The 17,357-nt window shown below is 44.5% G+C and overlaps 1 protein-coding gene across 1 annotated transcript in view; it reads right to left on the reverse strand.

Annotated features, from left to right (window-relative positions):
• PLXNA4 (plexin A4) overlaps positions 1 to 17,357 on the reverse strand; it is a 703,335-nt gene that overhangs the window by 565,522 nt on the left and 120,456 nt on the right. Inside the window, exon 4 of the mRNA XM_058190650.1 lies at positions 1,633 to 1,815. Within this exon, the coding sequence (XP_058046633.1) occupies positions 1,633 to 1,815 (183 nt within the window). The remainder of the gene's footprint in view (positions 1 to 1,632; positions 1,816 to 17,357) is intronic.

The raw sequence follows: 17,357 nt of genomic DNA on the forward strand, positions 1-17,357 counted from the left end.
TAGATAGATAGATAGATAGATAGATAGATATTATTTCAACTTTTATACCGCCCTTCTCCCGAAGGACTCAGGGCAGTTTGCAGCCAAGTAAAAACAATAATACAAAAGTTAAGAACAATTTTAAAAAACTAATTTTAAATTGGCCGAAATGTAAAAATTTGCTAAATCCCATTAAAAAACTAATTAAAACTATTAAAAAACTATTAGGCTAGTCCTGCTCGATGAAATAAAAGAGTCTTCAGCTCACGCCGGAAAGCTCGGAGGTCAGAGAGTTGGCGCGACGTTGGAGGTAGTTCGTTCCAGAGGGTTGGGGCCCCCACAGAGAAGGCCCTCCCCCTGGGGGTCGCCAGCCAACATTATCTGGCCGACGGCACCCAGATAGATAGATAGATAGATAGATAGATAATAGATAGATAGATAGATAGATAGATAGATAGATAGATAATTTCTCTCATAATTCTCAGTGAATGGAAAAATGTAAGAATTGTAGAATGGTACATCCAAAGAGATCCAGGCTATTAAAAGCAGGCTGCAAGTTTCAAAATTATATTATAATTGACAAGAAACCATTACAAGGTCCAGTTGGGTTCTCGCTGTGTGGCAAAAATTTACTCTTCAGTTCCTCCCTAGAGGATTTTTTACATTTAGCATTAGAATATATTAACAAGAACAAAGTATGTACTCATACAAGGATAGAATAAATGAGCAGGCAGTTAAACTCTGGCAATTAACACACAAGGCCAGTTTCTCACCATTAGAAGGTCACCATCTCCAATGGATCTTGAAAGACAATCAAAACTGTCAAAATTCCACAGAGTCAAATGCTTTTTTCAGTCCTACCTCCGAATCCACAATGCAAATAGTCCATTCTTGTAAAAATCTAAAACCACATATTTGAGATGACAATGAGCTTCCCACTCCACGAACAATGCACAATAGCAACCGAACCAAAAACAGACTTCTAATGAGCTGAAGTCACATTGGCTATTCAGGAAATCCAAAGTGGAAAAAAAAACTTGATTTGTACTTTCTTGGATAATCAATAAACAAACTCTTGGAGCATCAATAAATAAACTCTTGGATAATCAATAAATAAACTCTTGGATAATCAATAAATAAACTCTTGGAGCATCAATAAATACACTCTGGTGGGCCATAATGTGTGTTTGCGCTGAGCTTAGACACAAGATAACTTACGCCACTGACAATTTGTGAAGTCTTTAGTGGCCCACCAAACTTTAGGTTAATTGTCCAAATGTACATCCATGACTCTTATAACAAATACAACACCAACCTCGATAAGATCAGCTTCTTTTCCATACTCTGGGGGGAAAAATGGGAATAAAATTTACTTGTCCCATATCTCCAGTCGTATTCCATGTTGATTTAAACGCCACCATTCCAAACCACAAAAGACTAATCTAGAACCTAGCTAACTAGACAGATCTCAAGGTTTCTCCTTCACACATTGACTGATTTTCAGAGAACAACTTTCTCGTCAAACCCCTAGCAGAGCTTCACCAAAACTACAACAATCCTTGGAAATCAGAAGCTCATCCTTCCGTCGATCAAGACCATTAACGAATTCAACTTGCGGCGTGCCACCACGACTTCGGAAAAGCCAAATCCTACCTTCTTTAACTGGCCACTTTTGGTACCCACGAAGGCCAACGAATGGTTCTTATAGACGTAAGCGATGACCGAGGTCATCCTGTCCTGGTCTTCGGTGAAGATGGGCAGTCCTCGTACCATCTCAGACACTCCAAGAGGGGCGTTCATATCCAGACCGCAGAAGTTGTCATCGATGGTTAACAGCTAAGACGAAAAGAAAAGGAAGGAAAGACGAACGTAATGTGAGAATTCTAGGTCTTGTCAAGTCCATTTACCTGGAGAACATTAAGGAATCAGGACCAAGTTTTGTTATGTCCAAGATGTTTAAAGGAGATAGAGCTTGTTCTGTCCCCCCTCGCCTCCGTCCGAGCGATGGATTAATTAGCCAGCACTATCAGCTCTGGCAGCAAACTAGCGAGCGTATGCCAAGTGACCCTGTTATCTCCCTTGATGCCGATGAGTCACCCAGGAACAAACAGTACTTCAGCTCTAGTTAAGCAGTTGATTTGCTTGCTACGAAGAGGCATAGCAGCCCTCGCTGGTTTTATATCCTGTGGAGTGTGGCTCCATGACTCAGCACTTCCTAGGCCTGCCCCACCCCTGCTTCTGTTGTTCCCGCCTCTCCTGCCTACGAAACCTAGGGTCCAGCCAGGCCTGATTGCCATCAGCCGGGTCTGGAGGCGTGGCCTGGGAGGGGAAAGAGTCATGGGACGGAGGCCTCATTATCTCTTCCACCTGGCCTGCCTCTGGCTCCTGGAGCTGAGCCAGGGAAGCCGGTGTTCCAGAGGTAAGTCCTGATGGCCCTTCCCCCTCACTTTCCAAGTCACTTTCTGGCAGGGGGCCCGGCTCGGGGGGCGCAGACACAACAGAGCTATTCTGTTCTAAGAAACTGTTTGATCAAAACTCTGCTTATGTTAATATAAAGCAAATGGGTTGGTATCCTATCAAATGCTGGTATCCCATCAAATGCTATTTAAGATATGAAAAATTGGTTGCAGGAATTGAGTAGGTCTAGTCAAATAAAAAGAAGGATCAGGGGTGACATGATAGTTGTTGCTCAATATCTAAGGGGGCTGCCACAAAGAAGAAGGGGGTCAACCTATTTTCCAAAACACCTGAAGGTAGAACAGGAAACAATGGGTGGGAACTACTCAAGGAGAGAAGCAACCTAGAACTAAGGAGAAATTTCCTGACAGTGAGAACAATTAATCAGTGGAACGGCTTGCCTTCAGAAGTTGTGGGTGCTCCACCACAAGAGGTTTTCAAGACAACCATTTGTCTGAAATAGTACAGGGCAGTGATGGCTAACCTTTTTGCCATCGCGTGCCAGGAGGAGGGGGGGTCACGTGTGCGCGTGCCCACACCCATAGTTCTATGTGCCCCACCCCCACGCATGCATGTGTGACTCCCCCCCCGCTCCCCCCACTCCTGGCACGCGATGGCCCAGTAGGCCTGTTTTTCTCTCTCACTTGGCTCCAGAGCCTTTCTAGGAGTTGGGGGGGCGAAAATGGCCTTCCCCACCTCCCCGGAAGTCCTCCAGAGGCCGAAACAGCCCATTTGCCAACTTCCGGTGGGGACCGGAAGGCCCGTTTTTTGCTGTCCCCAACCTCCAGGGCTTCTCTAGGAGTTTGGGGAGGAGAAAAAATGGCCTCTCCTCCCTCCCCCGGAGGCAACAGTTGGCAAACAAGCCATTTTTTTACTCCGGAGGACCTCCGGTGGGTGGGGAAGGCCATTTTCACCCTCCCCAGACTCCTAGAGAGTCTCTGGAGCCAGGTGAGGAAGAAAAACGGGCCTTCCTCCCATCCTGAGGCCCTCTGGAGGCAGGAAAGAGCCTCTTTCCCTACTTCTGGTGGGCCCAGAAGGCCCGAAAATCAGCTGGCGCACCGGAGCTGAGCTCGCGTGCCCACTGAAATGGCTACCCGTGCCACCTGTGGCATGGGAGCCATAGGTTCACCATCACAGGCATAGGGTTTCCTGCTTGTGCAGGGGGTTGGACTAGAAGACCTCCAAGGTTTCCTCCAACTCTTATTATTCTCTTAAGGCTAGGCAGGGATTAAAATCGCGGTAACTTTTTTCCTTACGAATACGTACAAACTGTGAGGCACGGAAGATGAGGTCCCCACGTGAAGGCTCAATTAAACTTATTTATCGCTAAAAGTCTCTGCACAGGAATCTACTCAACTAGCAATCGGCACCTGGGTAGAATTAGAGAAGGGCTAACAGCACTCAAGGAAAGTCTGGTTGTGTTTCTGGCTATGTAGGGATTTTAGGCGGATCCCTCTCTTCACTCCGCCTCCCAGGTTCTGCCACTCTTTCTCCCTCACACAAAATAGTAAAAAATATATATCTGCTTATTTATTTAGACATTTGAATAATTTATTTGGATGCCCACCTTGCAGCAATGACTGGAGTACAAAGCTGCTTAAAAAACAACAACAAACTTGGCCAAATAGTAGCATTTGAGGAGCCAGACAAGATGGCGTCTGTGCCTGAAGCAAATGCTGCCATATGCCTCCGCTGCTGCTCAAACCTGCTTTAAACATACCTCTTCAGATAACTAAACACAGCCGAACCCACAATTCTCATGAGAAATCCTAATAAAGAGATTTGTACTTTTCCCTCTGGTAATAAAACTAGTCTCTAGCTTATTTCAGCTTCTAGAACAGGAGACGAGTCAGAAAGAGACAGAAAGAGAAAGGAAACAGAAAGAAAGAGAGAGGGGTGGGAGGGAGGGAGGGAGGGAGGGAGACAGACAGAGTGAGTGAGTGAGTGAAATTGAGAGAGTGTATTATAGGGAGAGAGGGGAGAGAGAGAGAGAGAAAGAAAGAAAGAAAGAAAGAGGAAGGAAGGAAGGAAGGAAGGAAGGAAGGAAGGAAGGAAGGAAGGAAGGAATAAGAGGAAGGAGGAGGAGAGAGGGAGGAGGAATAAGGGAGGAGGGAGGAGGAGGGAGGAGGAGGAGAGAAAGAAAGAGAAAGGAAGGAAGGAAGGAAGGAAGGAAGGAAGGAAGGAAGGAAGGAAGGAAGGAAGGAAGGAAGGAAGGAAGGAATTTAGAGAGTGTATTGGAGAGAGAGGGAGGAATAAGGGGGAGGGAGAGAGGGAGAGAAAGAAAAAGAGAAAGGAAGGAAGGAAAGAAGGAAGGAAGGAAGGAATTTAGAGAGTATATTAGAGAGGGAGGGAGGAATAAGGGGGAAAGGAAGGAAGGAAGGCGAGAAAGGAAGAAAGAGAAAGGAAGGAAGGAAGAAAGAAAGAAAGAAAGAAAGAAAGAAAGAAAGAAAGAAAGAAAGAAAGAAGGAAGGAAGGAAGGAAGGAAGGAAGGAAGGAAGGAAGGAAGGAAGGAAGGATGGAAGGAAGGAAGGAAGGAAGGAATCAATTTAGAGAGTATATTGGAGAGGGAGGGAGGAATAAGGGGGAAAGGAAGGAAGGAGGGAGGGAGGGAAAGAAAAAGAGAAAGGAAGGAAGGAAGGAAGGAAGGAAGGAAGGAAGGAAGGAAGGAAGGAAGGAAGGGAAGGGAAGGGAGAAAGATGAAAGAAAAAGAAAGAGGGAGGGAAGAGAGAAAGAAAGAAAGAAAGAAAGAAAGACAGAAATTTAGAGGATGTAGGAAAGGGAAGAAGGAAGGAATAAGAGGGAAGGGAGGGAGGGAGAGAGAGAGAGAGACCTGGATTACAACAACATCTGTATCAAACACCCAAAAATTATTAAGTAAAATCTCTAAATGAAAAAGAGAAAGGAAGGAAGGAAGGAAGGAAGGAAGGAAGGAAGGAAGGAAGGAAGGAAGGAAGGAAGGAAGGAAGGAATTTAGAGAGTGTATTGGAGAGAGAGGGAGGAATAAGGGGGAGGGAGAGAGAGAGAGAAAGAAAGAGAAAGGAAGGAAGGAAAGAAGGAAGGAAGGAATTTAGAGAGTATATTAGAGAGGAGGGAGGAATAAGGGGAAAGGAAGGAAGGAAGGAGGAGGAAAGAAAGAGAAGGAAGGAAGAAAGAAAGAAAGAAAGAAAGAAAGAAAGAAAGAAAGAAAGAGGAAGGAAGGAAGGAAGGAAGGAAGGAAGGAAGGAAGGAAGGAAGGAAGGAAGGAAGGAAGGAAGGAAGAAATTTAGAGAATGTATTGGAGAGGGAGGGAGAAATAAGGGAGGAGGGAGGGAGGGAGAGAAAGAAAAAGAGAAAGGAAGGAAGGAAGGAAGGAAAGAAGGAAGGAAGGAAGGAAGGAAGGAAGGAAGGAAGGAAGAAATTTAGAGAGTGTATTGGAGAGAGAGGGAGGAATAAGGGGGAGGGAGAGAGGGGGAGAAAGAAAAAGAGAAAGGAAGGAAGGAAAGAAGGAAGGAAGGAAGGAATTTAGAGAGTATAATAGAGAGGGAGGGAGGAATAAGGGGGAAAGGAAGGAAGGAGGGAGGGAGGGAAAGAAAAAGAGAAAGGAAGGAAGGAAGAAAAGAAAGAAAGAAAGAAGGAAGGAAGGAAGGAAGGAAGGAAGAAAGAAAGAAAGAAAGAAAGAAAGAAAGAAAGAAAGAAAGAAAGAAAGAAAGAAAGAAAGAAAGAAAGAAATTTAGAGGGTGTAGGAAAGGGAAGAAGGAAGGAATAAGAGGGAAGGGAGGGAGGGAGGGAGAGAGAGAAAGAGAGAGAGAGAGAGAGACCTGGATTACGACAACATCTGTATCAAACACCCAAAAATTATTAAGTAAAATCTCTAAATGAAACTTCTGGGATTTTTAAGGATACATTTATGAAGCCTTCTTGGTAAGAATGAAGCTTGAGGAGGGTGCATAGCTTTCTCCAAGCAGACCTCCCAGCCCCATAAGGGGAGGCAGATCGAGAAACTGGCGTTTAGAATTGGGTTCCCCTTGACCTTCACGTGTCAGTCATGCAAAGATTTTTATGGGTTATTATACCTCTACAATTCCCAACAGGGGAACTTTAACCTTGTAGCCAAGAGACTTTTATTCAGAGGTAATTTAGGCAGAAACAGAACGAAATTCCTCAAATTTATTGGCTTTCATGTCCGCGGCTATTTAGGTTTCTTTTCTTCTTTTATTACACAAACTCATACATGCACATTCCAGCCCGGAGATCAAAGGATCAGTGTCAGGTTTCCAGGGACCTGCAGAATCTTAATGCACCACAAACTTCAATGCCTGTCTTGGCTACAATCACACTTTCCAACACATGGCTCCAGGCAAAAATATCATCTACACTGTGCATTATAAAATGTTTCATTTCCTAAAAGTGGGGGGAGGAATTGCATTTCTTACAAGCCAGGAGTTTTACTCTCTGGTGTTTCCTAAGTGGCTTTTTGGCATAATTTGCCAGGCATAAATAAAAACAGCAAGGTCATGATTGATTTTTTTTTCCTAAGAGAAAATAAATTCATTAGCCCAGAGGTCTTGGAATACATCCATGGTACAAAAAGTCTATCTAGTTTATATCAATCTATTGCGGTGATTTGAAACCAGACTGTTGTGTCCCACTCCTCCTCTGACAGCCGGGTCGGGGAAGTCTGTATCAAGCGTGGCCACGAAGCCCCTGCAGCTTTGCCAAAGTTCTGTCAGAGTTCTCAGGGCAAGCAGGAATCCAAGGTGTGACTTCAGCAACCAGATTAGACTTTGCCTGACTCAAAGAATGCCAGAAAGCAGATCCTTTATATAGGCCATGGGGTGTGGCTCCATGACTCAGCACTTATCCGGGCCTGCCCTTCCCTTCCTTTTGCTGACGTCGCCTCTCCATTCTCCAGAAGCGGGGATCTGTCCCAGCTGCCAGCAATTCCAGCTCATGACTGGCTTCATGCTCCTCAGGCTCACATGCTGTGGGGGAGGGGTTTATTTGCTCAGTCTGTCCGAGCATGGTGCCAGGACTGGGGGCTGGAGGCATGCCAGGCCGTTCATCTGCACTATCAGTCCCTGGCTGAGATAACAGGAGATGAGAGGGGCCCGGCTGCAGAGAGGGGAGAGGACAAGGCACAACATAGACTTTTTACCAGGGTTAAGTTAGAAGCAGTTTTTAAGTTAACCAGTTCCTAAAGAATAAAGGTAAAGATTCCCCTCATACATATGTGCTAGTCGTTCCTGACTCTAGGGGGCAGTGCTCATCTCCGTTTCAAAGCTGAAAAGCCAGCGCTGTCTGAAGACGTCTCCATGGTCATGTGGCCGGCATGACTAAATGCCAAAGGCGCACGGAACGCTGTTACCTTCCCACCAAAGGTGGTCCCTATTTTTCTACTTGCATTTTTTAGGTGCTTTCAAACTGCTAGGTTGGCAGAAACTGGGACAAGTAATGGGAGCTCACCCCATTATGCAGCACTAGGAATTCGAACCACTGAACTGCCGACCTTTCGATCGACAAGCTCAGCATCTTAGCCACTAAGCCACCTCCCTTTCCTAAAGAATAGTCACCAATAATAACTAATACAGGTAGTTCTCAACTTAAGATCACAACTGAACCCCAAATTTATGTTGCTAAGCAAGACTGTTGCTAAGTGAGGTTTGCCCCCATTAAACAACCTTTCTTGCCATAGTTGTTAAGTGAATCACTGCATTGGTTAAGTTAGTAATGCGGTTGTTAAGTGAATCTGATCATCACAAATATGAGCCAGTTGCTCATACTGGACACCAAGATATACAGTAATATCATATGAGAAATTATTGGATTAGAATCAAAACATGGTTAAAAGAAATGCTTGAACAACATATTGATTTAAAACCTCAGTTGTTCCCCTTCGGGATCCTACCAGAGAAAATTAGTAAAGAAAAGATATTTTTGATTATACATGTAATAACTGCAGCGAGGATAGTATTTGCACAAAGATGGAAAGCGGAAAAAATCCCTACAGAGGGAGAAGTAATTAAGAAAATATTAGATTGTGCAGAAATGAATAGATTGACTTTGATAATTAAAGAAAGAGAGGATTCGGAATATTACAAGGTATGGCGACAGTTTTACAATTGGTTAGAGAAGAGCTATAGATAAATGTATTAATAGTAAATAAGAAAATGTTATAATAAATGAATTATGGGAAGAATGTTATAATAAAAGAATGGGTGGAATCAAGAAATGATGAAGACAGGAGGAGCAAGAAGTCACAGAAGAAACACCTAGAAGATACACTGAATGACTGATTATGTATTTGTTGTGACCCAGGCCCAAGTAGGTAGTAATAAACTTAGTCCATGGAAAAACAAACTTTATTCGAACAGTGGGGAATTACTTCATTCCCAGCGTCGTTCAACTCAAAGTAAAACAAATGCCTCCTAACACAAATTCTTCAGTTATCTCACAAACCTTAGTCCAATTAGGCAAACTGCCAAAGGCCCTTCCTGGCAAACGTCCAGAAGCCACAAAAACAAAGACATACACGAAGCAGAAGACGAAGCAGAAGACGTTGTTTTCTGGCAAAGACCAAACGCCGTTGCTGGTCTGTTTTAAGCCTGATGGGAGGGGCCAATCATCTCTTGGCCTTACTCCCAAGTTGTCCTTTTTGCTTGAGCTGCTTTTGCCTTCTGTCAGCTCTTCTCATGCATGCATTAGGAACGGGCTCCTCCTGTTCCTCTGCCTCACTACTATCAGTCTCTGGAGGCTCTGGAGTCCGCACCTCACTTCACTGCAGCTGTTAAATAAGTATGTTAAGTGAATCTGGCTTCCTCATTGACTTTGCGTGTCGGAAGGTTGCAAAAGGGGATCATGGAACCAGAGATGGTATTCAGCTGGTTCGTACCAGTTCGGGCGAAGAGGTACTGGAGATCGCGGGGCCCACCCACCTCCCCTGGCTCTATGCTGTCCTATTTAGGCACGTTTTTGAAGCCAGATGCATGCATGGAGGCACACGAGAGAGAAAAGAGCATGTGTGGAAAGCCAGGTGTATGCATGGAAGGTGCATGCGAGAGGCGAACCGGTCGTAAGAATATTGGAAACCCACCTCCGGAGGGCCTCTGGGAGGGTGAGGAAGGTCGTTTTCACCCTCCCCAGGCTTCTAGAAAGGCTCTGGAGCCTAGGGAGGGCAAAAAATGGGCCTACAGGCCCACCATGCCATTGCATGCCAAAAGCGGGGGGAGTGAAGAGGGTCGCGCACGCATGCGTGGGGGGCAGGGTGCATTGAAATGTGTGTGGGCACATGCACGTGCAACACCCCCCCCCCTTGTGCGACCCTCGCTTTTGGCACACGATGGCAAAAAGGTTCGCCATCATGGCTCTAGGCTATGACAGCTTCTTCCAACTGCAGAGATGATGGCTCCTGTTCGCTTGGTAGGAGAAGAGAGTCTCTGAGAAGAATAATGTCATGTTGAGGAGCTTTGCTTACAGAAGAGGCAATGTTGGAGAGAGGAACACCCATCTTCTTGTACTAATTATGCTAATTATGCTGTTCCAGGGAGCTGAGGACTCTTGGTTTTGAGTGATTGGATAATTAGAAACACAAATAGAAGGGCTTATGACGAACAGGTCGAATGCAATGAAATTGATCAACCCGATGCAAAGTTTATAGGCATCAGGGTCCATCAGGGGGTCTCCAAACATGGCCACTTTAAGGCTTGTGGACTTCAACTCCCAGAATTCCTCAGCTAACCATGCTGGCAAGTCTTAAAGTGGCCCTCCTGATCTGGACAACCTATTGGATAATGCAAGAGAGGAGCTGGTAGTCCCAAGTTCATGTTGGCACCAAGGATCTCAGCAACGTAGACAAGAAGTCCCAGAGAACAACCTCAAAGCGCTAATTAGCAGATGAAAGGTGAAGAATGCCAGGGTAGCATTTCACAGAAAGGTTACTTGTTCCGTGAACAACTATAGACCAGGGTGTCTCAACCTTGACCACCTGAAGACCTGCGGGCTTCAATTCCCAGAATTCCCCAGCTAGTTGCTGATGTATTGCGAGTGGCTGCTCGAGCTGGCTGGGGAGTTCTAGGAGTTGAAGTCAGCTGGTGAAGGTTGAGGAACAGAGATCTAGGCAAACCATCTTCAATGTGTAGATGAGACCCTGGAGTTTGGTAGAGATGTTAGATTTGTTAGACAAAGGATACAAAGAGAATATAGAATCTGGAATCATAAGATCAGAAGGGACCTTGGTGTTCTGTCCCTCTCACCTCAGTCCAAGTGATGACTTAATTAGCCGGCAACTATCAGCTCTGGCAGCAAATTAGCGAGCGTCTGCCAAGTGTCTCTGTTATTTATTTATTTTTTATTTGAATTTATATCCCGCCCTTCTCCGAAGACTCAGGGCGGCTTACATTGTGTTAAGCAATAGTCTTCATCCATTTATATATTATATACAAAGTCAACTTTTATTGCCCTCCCAACAATCTGGGTCCTTATTTTACCTACCTTATAAAGGATGGAAGGCTGAGTCAACCTTGGGCCTGGTGGGGCTTGAACCTGCAGTAATTGCAAGCAGCTGCTGTTAATAACAGACTGCTTTAGTCTGTTGAGCCACCAGAGGCCCTGATTATCTCTCTTGATGAGTCACCTAGGAACAAACAGTACTTCAGCTCTAGTTAAGCAGTTAATTTGCCTGCTATGAAGAGGCACAGCAGCTCTTGCTGCCTTTATATCCTGTGGGGTATGGCTCCATGACTCAGCACTTCCTAGGCCTGCCCCACCCCTGCTTCTGTTGTTCCCACCTCTCCTGCCTACGAAACCTAGGGTTTAGCCAGGCCTGATTGCCATCAGCCGGGTCTGGAGGTGTGGCCTGGGAGGGGAAAGAGTCAGGGGATGGAGGCCTCATTATCTCCTCCACCTGGCCTGCTTCTGGCTCCTGGAGCTGAGCCAGGGAAGCTGGTGCTCCAGAGGTAAGTCCTGATGACCCTTCCCCCTCACTTCCCGAGTCACTTTCTGGCAGGGGGCCCAGCTCGGGGGGCGCAGACACAACACTTGGAGGTCTTCTAATCCAATCCCCTGCTTGAGCAGGAGACACTATGGCATTCTGGATAAATCTCGTCTTGAAAATTTCCAGTGTTGGAGCACCTACAACTTCTGGAAGCAAGCTGCTCCATTGATTAATTGTCTTCATTGTCAAGAAATTTCTCCTTAGTTCTAGGTTGCTTCTCTCCTTGATTAGTTTCCACCCATTTCATCTTGTCCCCCTTGTGTTTTGGAGAACAGCTTAACCTTCTCTTCTCTGTGACAGCCCGTCAAATATTGGAAGACAGTCATCATATCACCCTATAGTCCTTCTCTTTATTAGACTAGATACACCCAGTTCCTGCAACCATCATCTTATGTTTTAGCCTCCAGTCCCCTAATCATAGCATATTAAAAAGCAGAGACATCTCCCTGCCAACAAAAGTGTGTATAATCAAGGCTATGGTTTTCCCAGTTTCAATGTATGGCTGTGAAAGTTGGACCATGAGGAAGGCTGAGTGCCAAAGAATCGAGGCCTTTGAACTCTGGTGCTGGAGAAGACTCCTGCAAGTCCCTTGGACTGCAAGGCCATCCAACCGGTCAGTCCTAGAGGTGATCAACCCTGACTGCTCTTTAGAAGGCCAGATCCTGAAGAGGAAACTCAAATGCTTTGTTGTGTCTGCGCCCCCCGAGCCGGGCCTGCTGCCAGAAAGTGACTTGGACAATGAGGGGGAAGGGCCATCAGGACTTACCTCAGGAGCACCAGCTTGCCTGACTCAGCTCCAGGATCCAGAAACAGGCCAGGTTGAAGAGATAACGAGGCCTCCATCCCCTGACTCTTTCCCCCCCCAGGCAACGTCTGCAGACCCAGCTGACCCAGCTTGGTTTCGTAGGCAGGAGAGGAGGGAACAACAGAAGCAAGGGTGGGGCAGGCCTAGGAAGTGCTGAGTCATGGAGCCACACTCCACAGGATATAAAAGGCAGCCAGAGCTGCTGTGTCTCTTCATAGCAGGCAAATTAAGAGCTGAAGTTTGTTTCTGGGTGACTCACCAGCGTCAAGGAAGATAACGGAGGCTCTTGGCAGACGCTGGCTATTCTGCTGCCAGAGCTGATAGTGACGGCTAATTAAGCCATCACTCGGACGGAGGCGAGGGAGGACAGAACATGCTTTGGCCACCTAATGAGAAGGAAGGACTCACTGGAAGAGGAAGAGGAGTAGCAAGAGGAGGAGGAGGACTGTGGGGTCCTCTGTGGTCTCTGAGCTTAGTTGTTTTCTTGCAGACATTTCATGACCCAACTAGATAATAGCATCAGTGCTGGAAGGGAGTGAGGTTTGCTCTCTATTTAAATACACAATGCACTGACTTTCTCTATCAGCGTTGGTGGGAGTGTCCTTGGTGTTGGTAGCTCCCACCAACACTGACAGGGCAAACCATTTGTATATAAACACAGTCTATCTGCACTACCAGAGACACCGATGTTTAATGTTTATTTCCATTCGCTGGAAATATTTTGTTGCCCTTTTCCAATTTAACAAAAGGGTTTTTCAGATGGCTTCAATTAAAAAGACACGAAATGAGGAGCTGGGAGGTAATTGCGGCTTCAGCGGCCAGCTCCCTTTAATGCCACTCAGACAAAAAGCCTCAGGTACTCAGCCCCACTTCCGGATCGGCGGGTGTGAAATTCGCACACATGTCTCAGAGCCAGCCCAGGTGCGTCAGGAAACCTAGCGCAGAGAGTTCCCTCTGCCAAGGAGCAATTAGCATAATTATTATTTTGTTTCCCAGTCAAAATTGCAACTTGGGCTCCTGAACACCGCGGCGTGCACGCAAATAAACGAGCTTTTAAAAATTAAAACCACAACAGAAGGTAATCATATTTTTTTGGGGGGGTGCGTTTTCATTTAGAGATCACGGATCTGTTGGCGAGGACACAATTTGTTAAGATGGGAAAGGAAGTTAAAACTGAAAATGAGGACATGTCAGTTGGGCTGTGAGAAAATAAAGGATGTGTCAGAAGCGATGACTGTGGGACACAGTAAAAAAAAAACACAAATTTGACTTTGTATCCGATTGGTCTAAAACTTGGCAACTCCAAATCTCAACCAGCAAATGCTCAGTCTTACATATTGGAAAAAAGAACCCAAACACTAAGTACAAGCTTGATGGACATTACCTTACAGATGACCCCCACCCTGTTAAAGACCTTGGAGTTTTCATATCAAATGATCTAAGTGCCAAACCCCATTGCAACTACATAGCAAAAAAGGCTCTAAGAATTGTAGACCTAATTTTACGCAGCTTCTTTTCCAAAAACACTACGCTACTAACCAGAGCATACAAAACGTTTGCTAGACCAATTCTTGAATACAGCTCACTTGTCTGGAACCCATACCACATCTCTGACATTAATACAATTGAATGCGTCCAGAAATATTTTACAAGAAGAGTTCTCCGCTCCTCTGAAAACAACAAAATACCTTATACCACCAGACTTGAAATCCTGGGATTAGAAAATTTAGAACTCCGCCGACTCCGACAAGACCTGTGTTTAACACACACAATCATCTACTGCAATGTCCTTCCTGTTAAAGACTACTTCAGCTTCAATCGCAATAATACAAGAGCAAACAATAGATTCAAACTTAATGTTAACCGCTTCAATCTTGATTGCAGAAAATATGACTTCTGTAACAGTTAATACTTGGAACACACTACCTGACTGTGGTCTCTTCTCAAAATCCCAAAAGCTTTAACCAAAAACTGTCTACCATTGACCTCACCCCATTCCTAAGAGGACTATAAGGGGCGTGCATAAGAGCACAAAAGTGCCTACCATTCCTGTTCTATTGTTTTTCTTTCATTATATGTGCTTGTATATAATGTTGTGACAAAATAAATAAAAAAATCAAGATGGCGGACACAACACTGCAAATGAAGCTCCGCCTCTTCTTTAGGGGCGGAGCTTTTATGCTCCCGCCATCTTGAATTCTGTGACCATATCTAAGAACAGCCCTAGATGTAACTCTAGACTTTTAGTCCTTAATTTAAGACCGTAACTGAGTCTGGAAATGACAGTTGTAAGTCATGCGAGTGTTGTAAAGCGGGTGGCTGTGTGAGCAACCCAAGTTTACAACCTGTTTCATGCTGGTTGTTAAGAAAATGCAGCAGCGGTAAAGCAATGCCGTCATCCTAAGCAAAGCCGAGGTTGTTAAGTGAACCGTTGTTTTCTAGCGGAGTGTCTTTGCTGAAAACTGGAAGTGATTGCCAGTTTCTCACAAAATGGGTAAATTGTGGTCACGTGATTGTGGGGCACTGCAAATTGGCCGTATATGTGGGCTGGTTGCCAAGTGCCCAAAATGACTGTGTGCGGTGTGTGTGAAAGAGAGAGGGAGAGAGGGAGGGAGAGAGGGAGAAGTCACAATTTCAAAATCGTGTCGTACATAGCTTTTGGGGTGGGGGATCTATTGTAACTTCAAATGGCTGCTAAGCAAGTGGTCATAAGTTGATACAGTTATACTTAGTTGCAGTCAGGGAAAAAGACAGAGAAAGAGAAAGGAGGAGGAGGAGGAGGAGGAGGAGGAGGAGGAGGAGGAGGAGAGAGAGAAAGAAGAGAAAGAGAGAGAGAGGAGGAGGAGGAGAGAGGGGGAGAGAGAGAGAGAAAGAAAGAGAGAGAGAGAGAGAGGGAAAAAGAAAAGAAAGAAAGAAAGAAAAAAGAAAGAGAGAGAGAGAGAAAGAAAGAAAACGAGAAAGAGAAAGAAAGAAAGAGAGAGAGAGAGAAAGAGAAAGAGAAAGAAAGAAAAGAAAGAAAGAAAAAAGAAAGAGAGAGAAAGAAAGAAAGAAAGAAAGAAAGAAAGAAAGAAAAGAAAGACAGAAAGGAGAGAGAGAGAGAGAGAGAGAGAGAAAGAAAGAAAGAAAGAAAGAAAGAAAGAAAGAAAGAAAGAAAGAAAGAAAGAAAGAATTCTCCAGCTCCTTGTGGTTACTGCAGTTGTGGGTCCAAATAGGAGACTTGGCCCCAGGACAGAAGTGAGACCAATCTAAGACCATTACCACATCCCCACACAAAGACCTTATTGTACCAACTGGATTGCGCCTTGACCCCAAGACCAGATGTGCCTAAAATAGCCTCCAATTCCCTCTATGAATAGCCTCAGCATCACTGCCCCCGGCATGCCAACTCTCCAATAACTCTCGTCTTTTGACCTTTTCTCTCTCTTTTTTTTTTCTTTCATTTTTCATTTCACGGGCCGGCCATCCTGCAAAGTTATAAAGCCGCAAGGCGGCCCAGCCGATCGGCGGTTAAGACTGGACTCCCTAAATGACCCGTCAAGAGCTCTTTGGGGACAGCAGAACCCCAAAACACCCCACAGATTCAAGCAATGGGTCATTCCCAGCTTCTTCTCATCCACTTCTCCAACCGGGGGTCTCCTGGGTGGAAAGTGGGGGAGAAAGATGCGGGAAGAAAGGACGATCAGAACTCTAGAGACAAAATCGTACAATGAATGGTTGCGGGAACTGGGTACATCTAAGTCTAACGAAAAGAAGGGACTGGGGTGACACGATAGCTGTCTTCCAGTACAGGTAGTCCTCAACTTACAACAGTTCGTTTAGTGACCGTTCAAAGTTACAACAGCATTGAAAAATGCCAGGGCAGAAAACATCCCGCAGTAAGCACAGCTCCACAATAAAGTGCTTTCAATAGTTCGAAGAAGGCTCCACACCCATTTGCCCCACTCGGGTGACCCAGAGGACGTAGACAAACCTCCAAGTGGCCTCAACAACTCTCAAAAAGGATGCAAATGACCAGCTGTCTGCAAGGAGCATAAATCCTTCCATTCCCCACCATCCATTCCGAGTTGAAGAAGCTTCTTCGATGAGAAGCGAAACATCTTCAAAAGAAAAACCAAATGAATCAGAGTAGTATGAAATCTGGAACAAATTTTACTATTGGCTGGAAAGGAGGAGAAATGGTGAGATATAGGACCACTGACGAGTAAAATGCTTGGAAGTTTTTGTGTTAATGCGTTATGATAGATACGGCTGAATTAGATATCAAAATAATCTATAGGGATGAAAGAATATACGTATTTGAAATGTGATAATTAGTGTAAATATGTAGAGAGATAAGGAAGTGTATTAATTAGGATAGAATTCTTGACAAAAGTATCTTTCTTTTATGTACACAGAGAGCATAAGCACCAAGACAAATTCCTTGTGTGTCCAATCACACTTGGCCAATAAAAAATTCTATTCTATTCTATTCTATTCTATCCTATTCTATTCTATTCTATTCTATTCCATTCCATTCCATTCCATATTCTGTTCTGTTCTGTTCTATTCTATTCTATTCTATTCTATTCTATTCTATTCCATTCCATATTCTATTCTATTCTATTCTATTCTATTCTATTCTATTCCATTCCATTCCATATTCTATTCTATTCTATTCTATTCTATTCTATTCCATTCCATTCCATTCCATTCCATTCCATTCCATTCCATATTCTATTCCATTCCATTCCATATTCTATTCTATTCTATTCTATTCTATTCTATTCTATTCTATTCTATTCCATTCCATTCCATTCCATTCCATTCCATTCCATATTCTATTCCATTCCATTCCATATTCTATTCTATTCCATTCCATATTCTATTCTATTCTATTCTATTCTATTCTATTCTATTCTATTCTATTCTACTCTATTCTAATTATATGACAAAATTTGATGAAGATGTTTAAACCGGAGATGTCACGCTATGTCCATCCTTTTTAATTTGCATTATCAATAAAAAAACTTAAAAAAGAAAAAGAAAAACCAAGGAAGCCGAGTTGCCTCTTTAAAAAATTACCGTTGGGAGGTTTATGTCTTATGATTCTCCCAAGCGGAGCGGATTCACAGCAAGAGCCGCAGACCCAGAGAACAACCCACCGGGTCT

Source organism: Ahaetulla prasina, chromosome 7 (assembly GCF_028640845.1).
Source record: "Ahaetulla prasina isolate Xishuangbanna chromosome 7, ASM2864084v1, whole genome shotgun sequence".
In the NCBI taxonomy this organism is placed as follows: domain Eukaryota; kingdom Metazoa; phylum Chordata; class Lepidosauria; order Squamata; family Colubridae; genus Ahaetulla; species Ahaetulla prasina.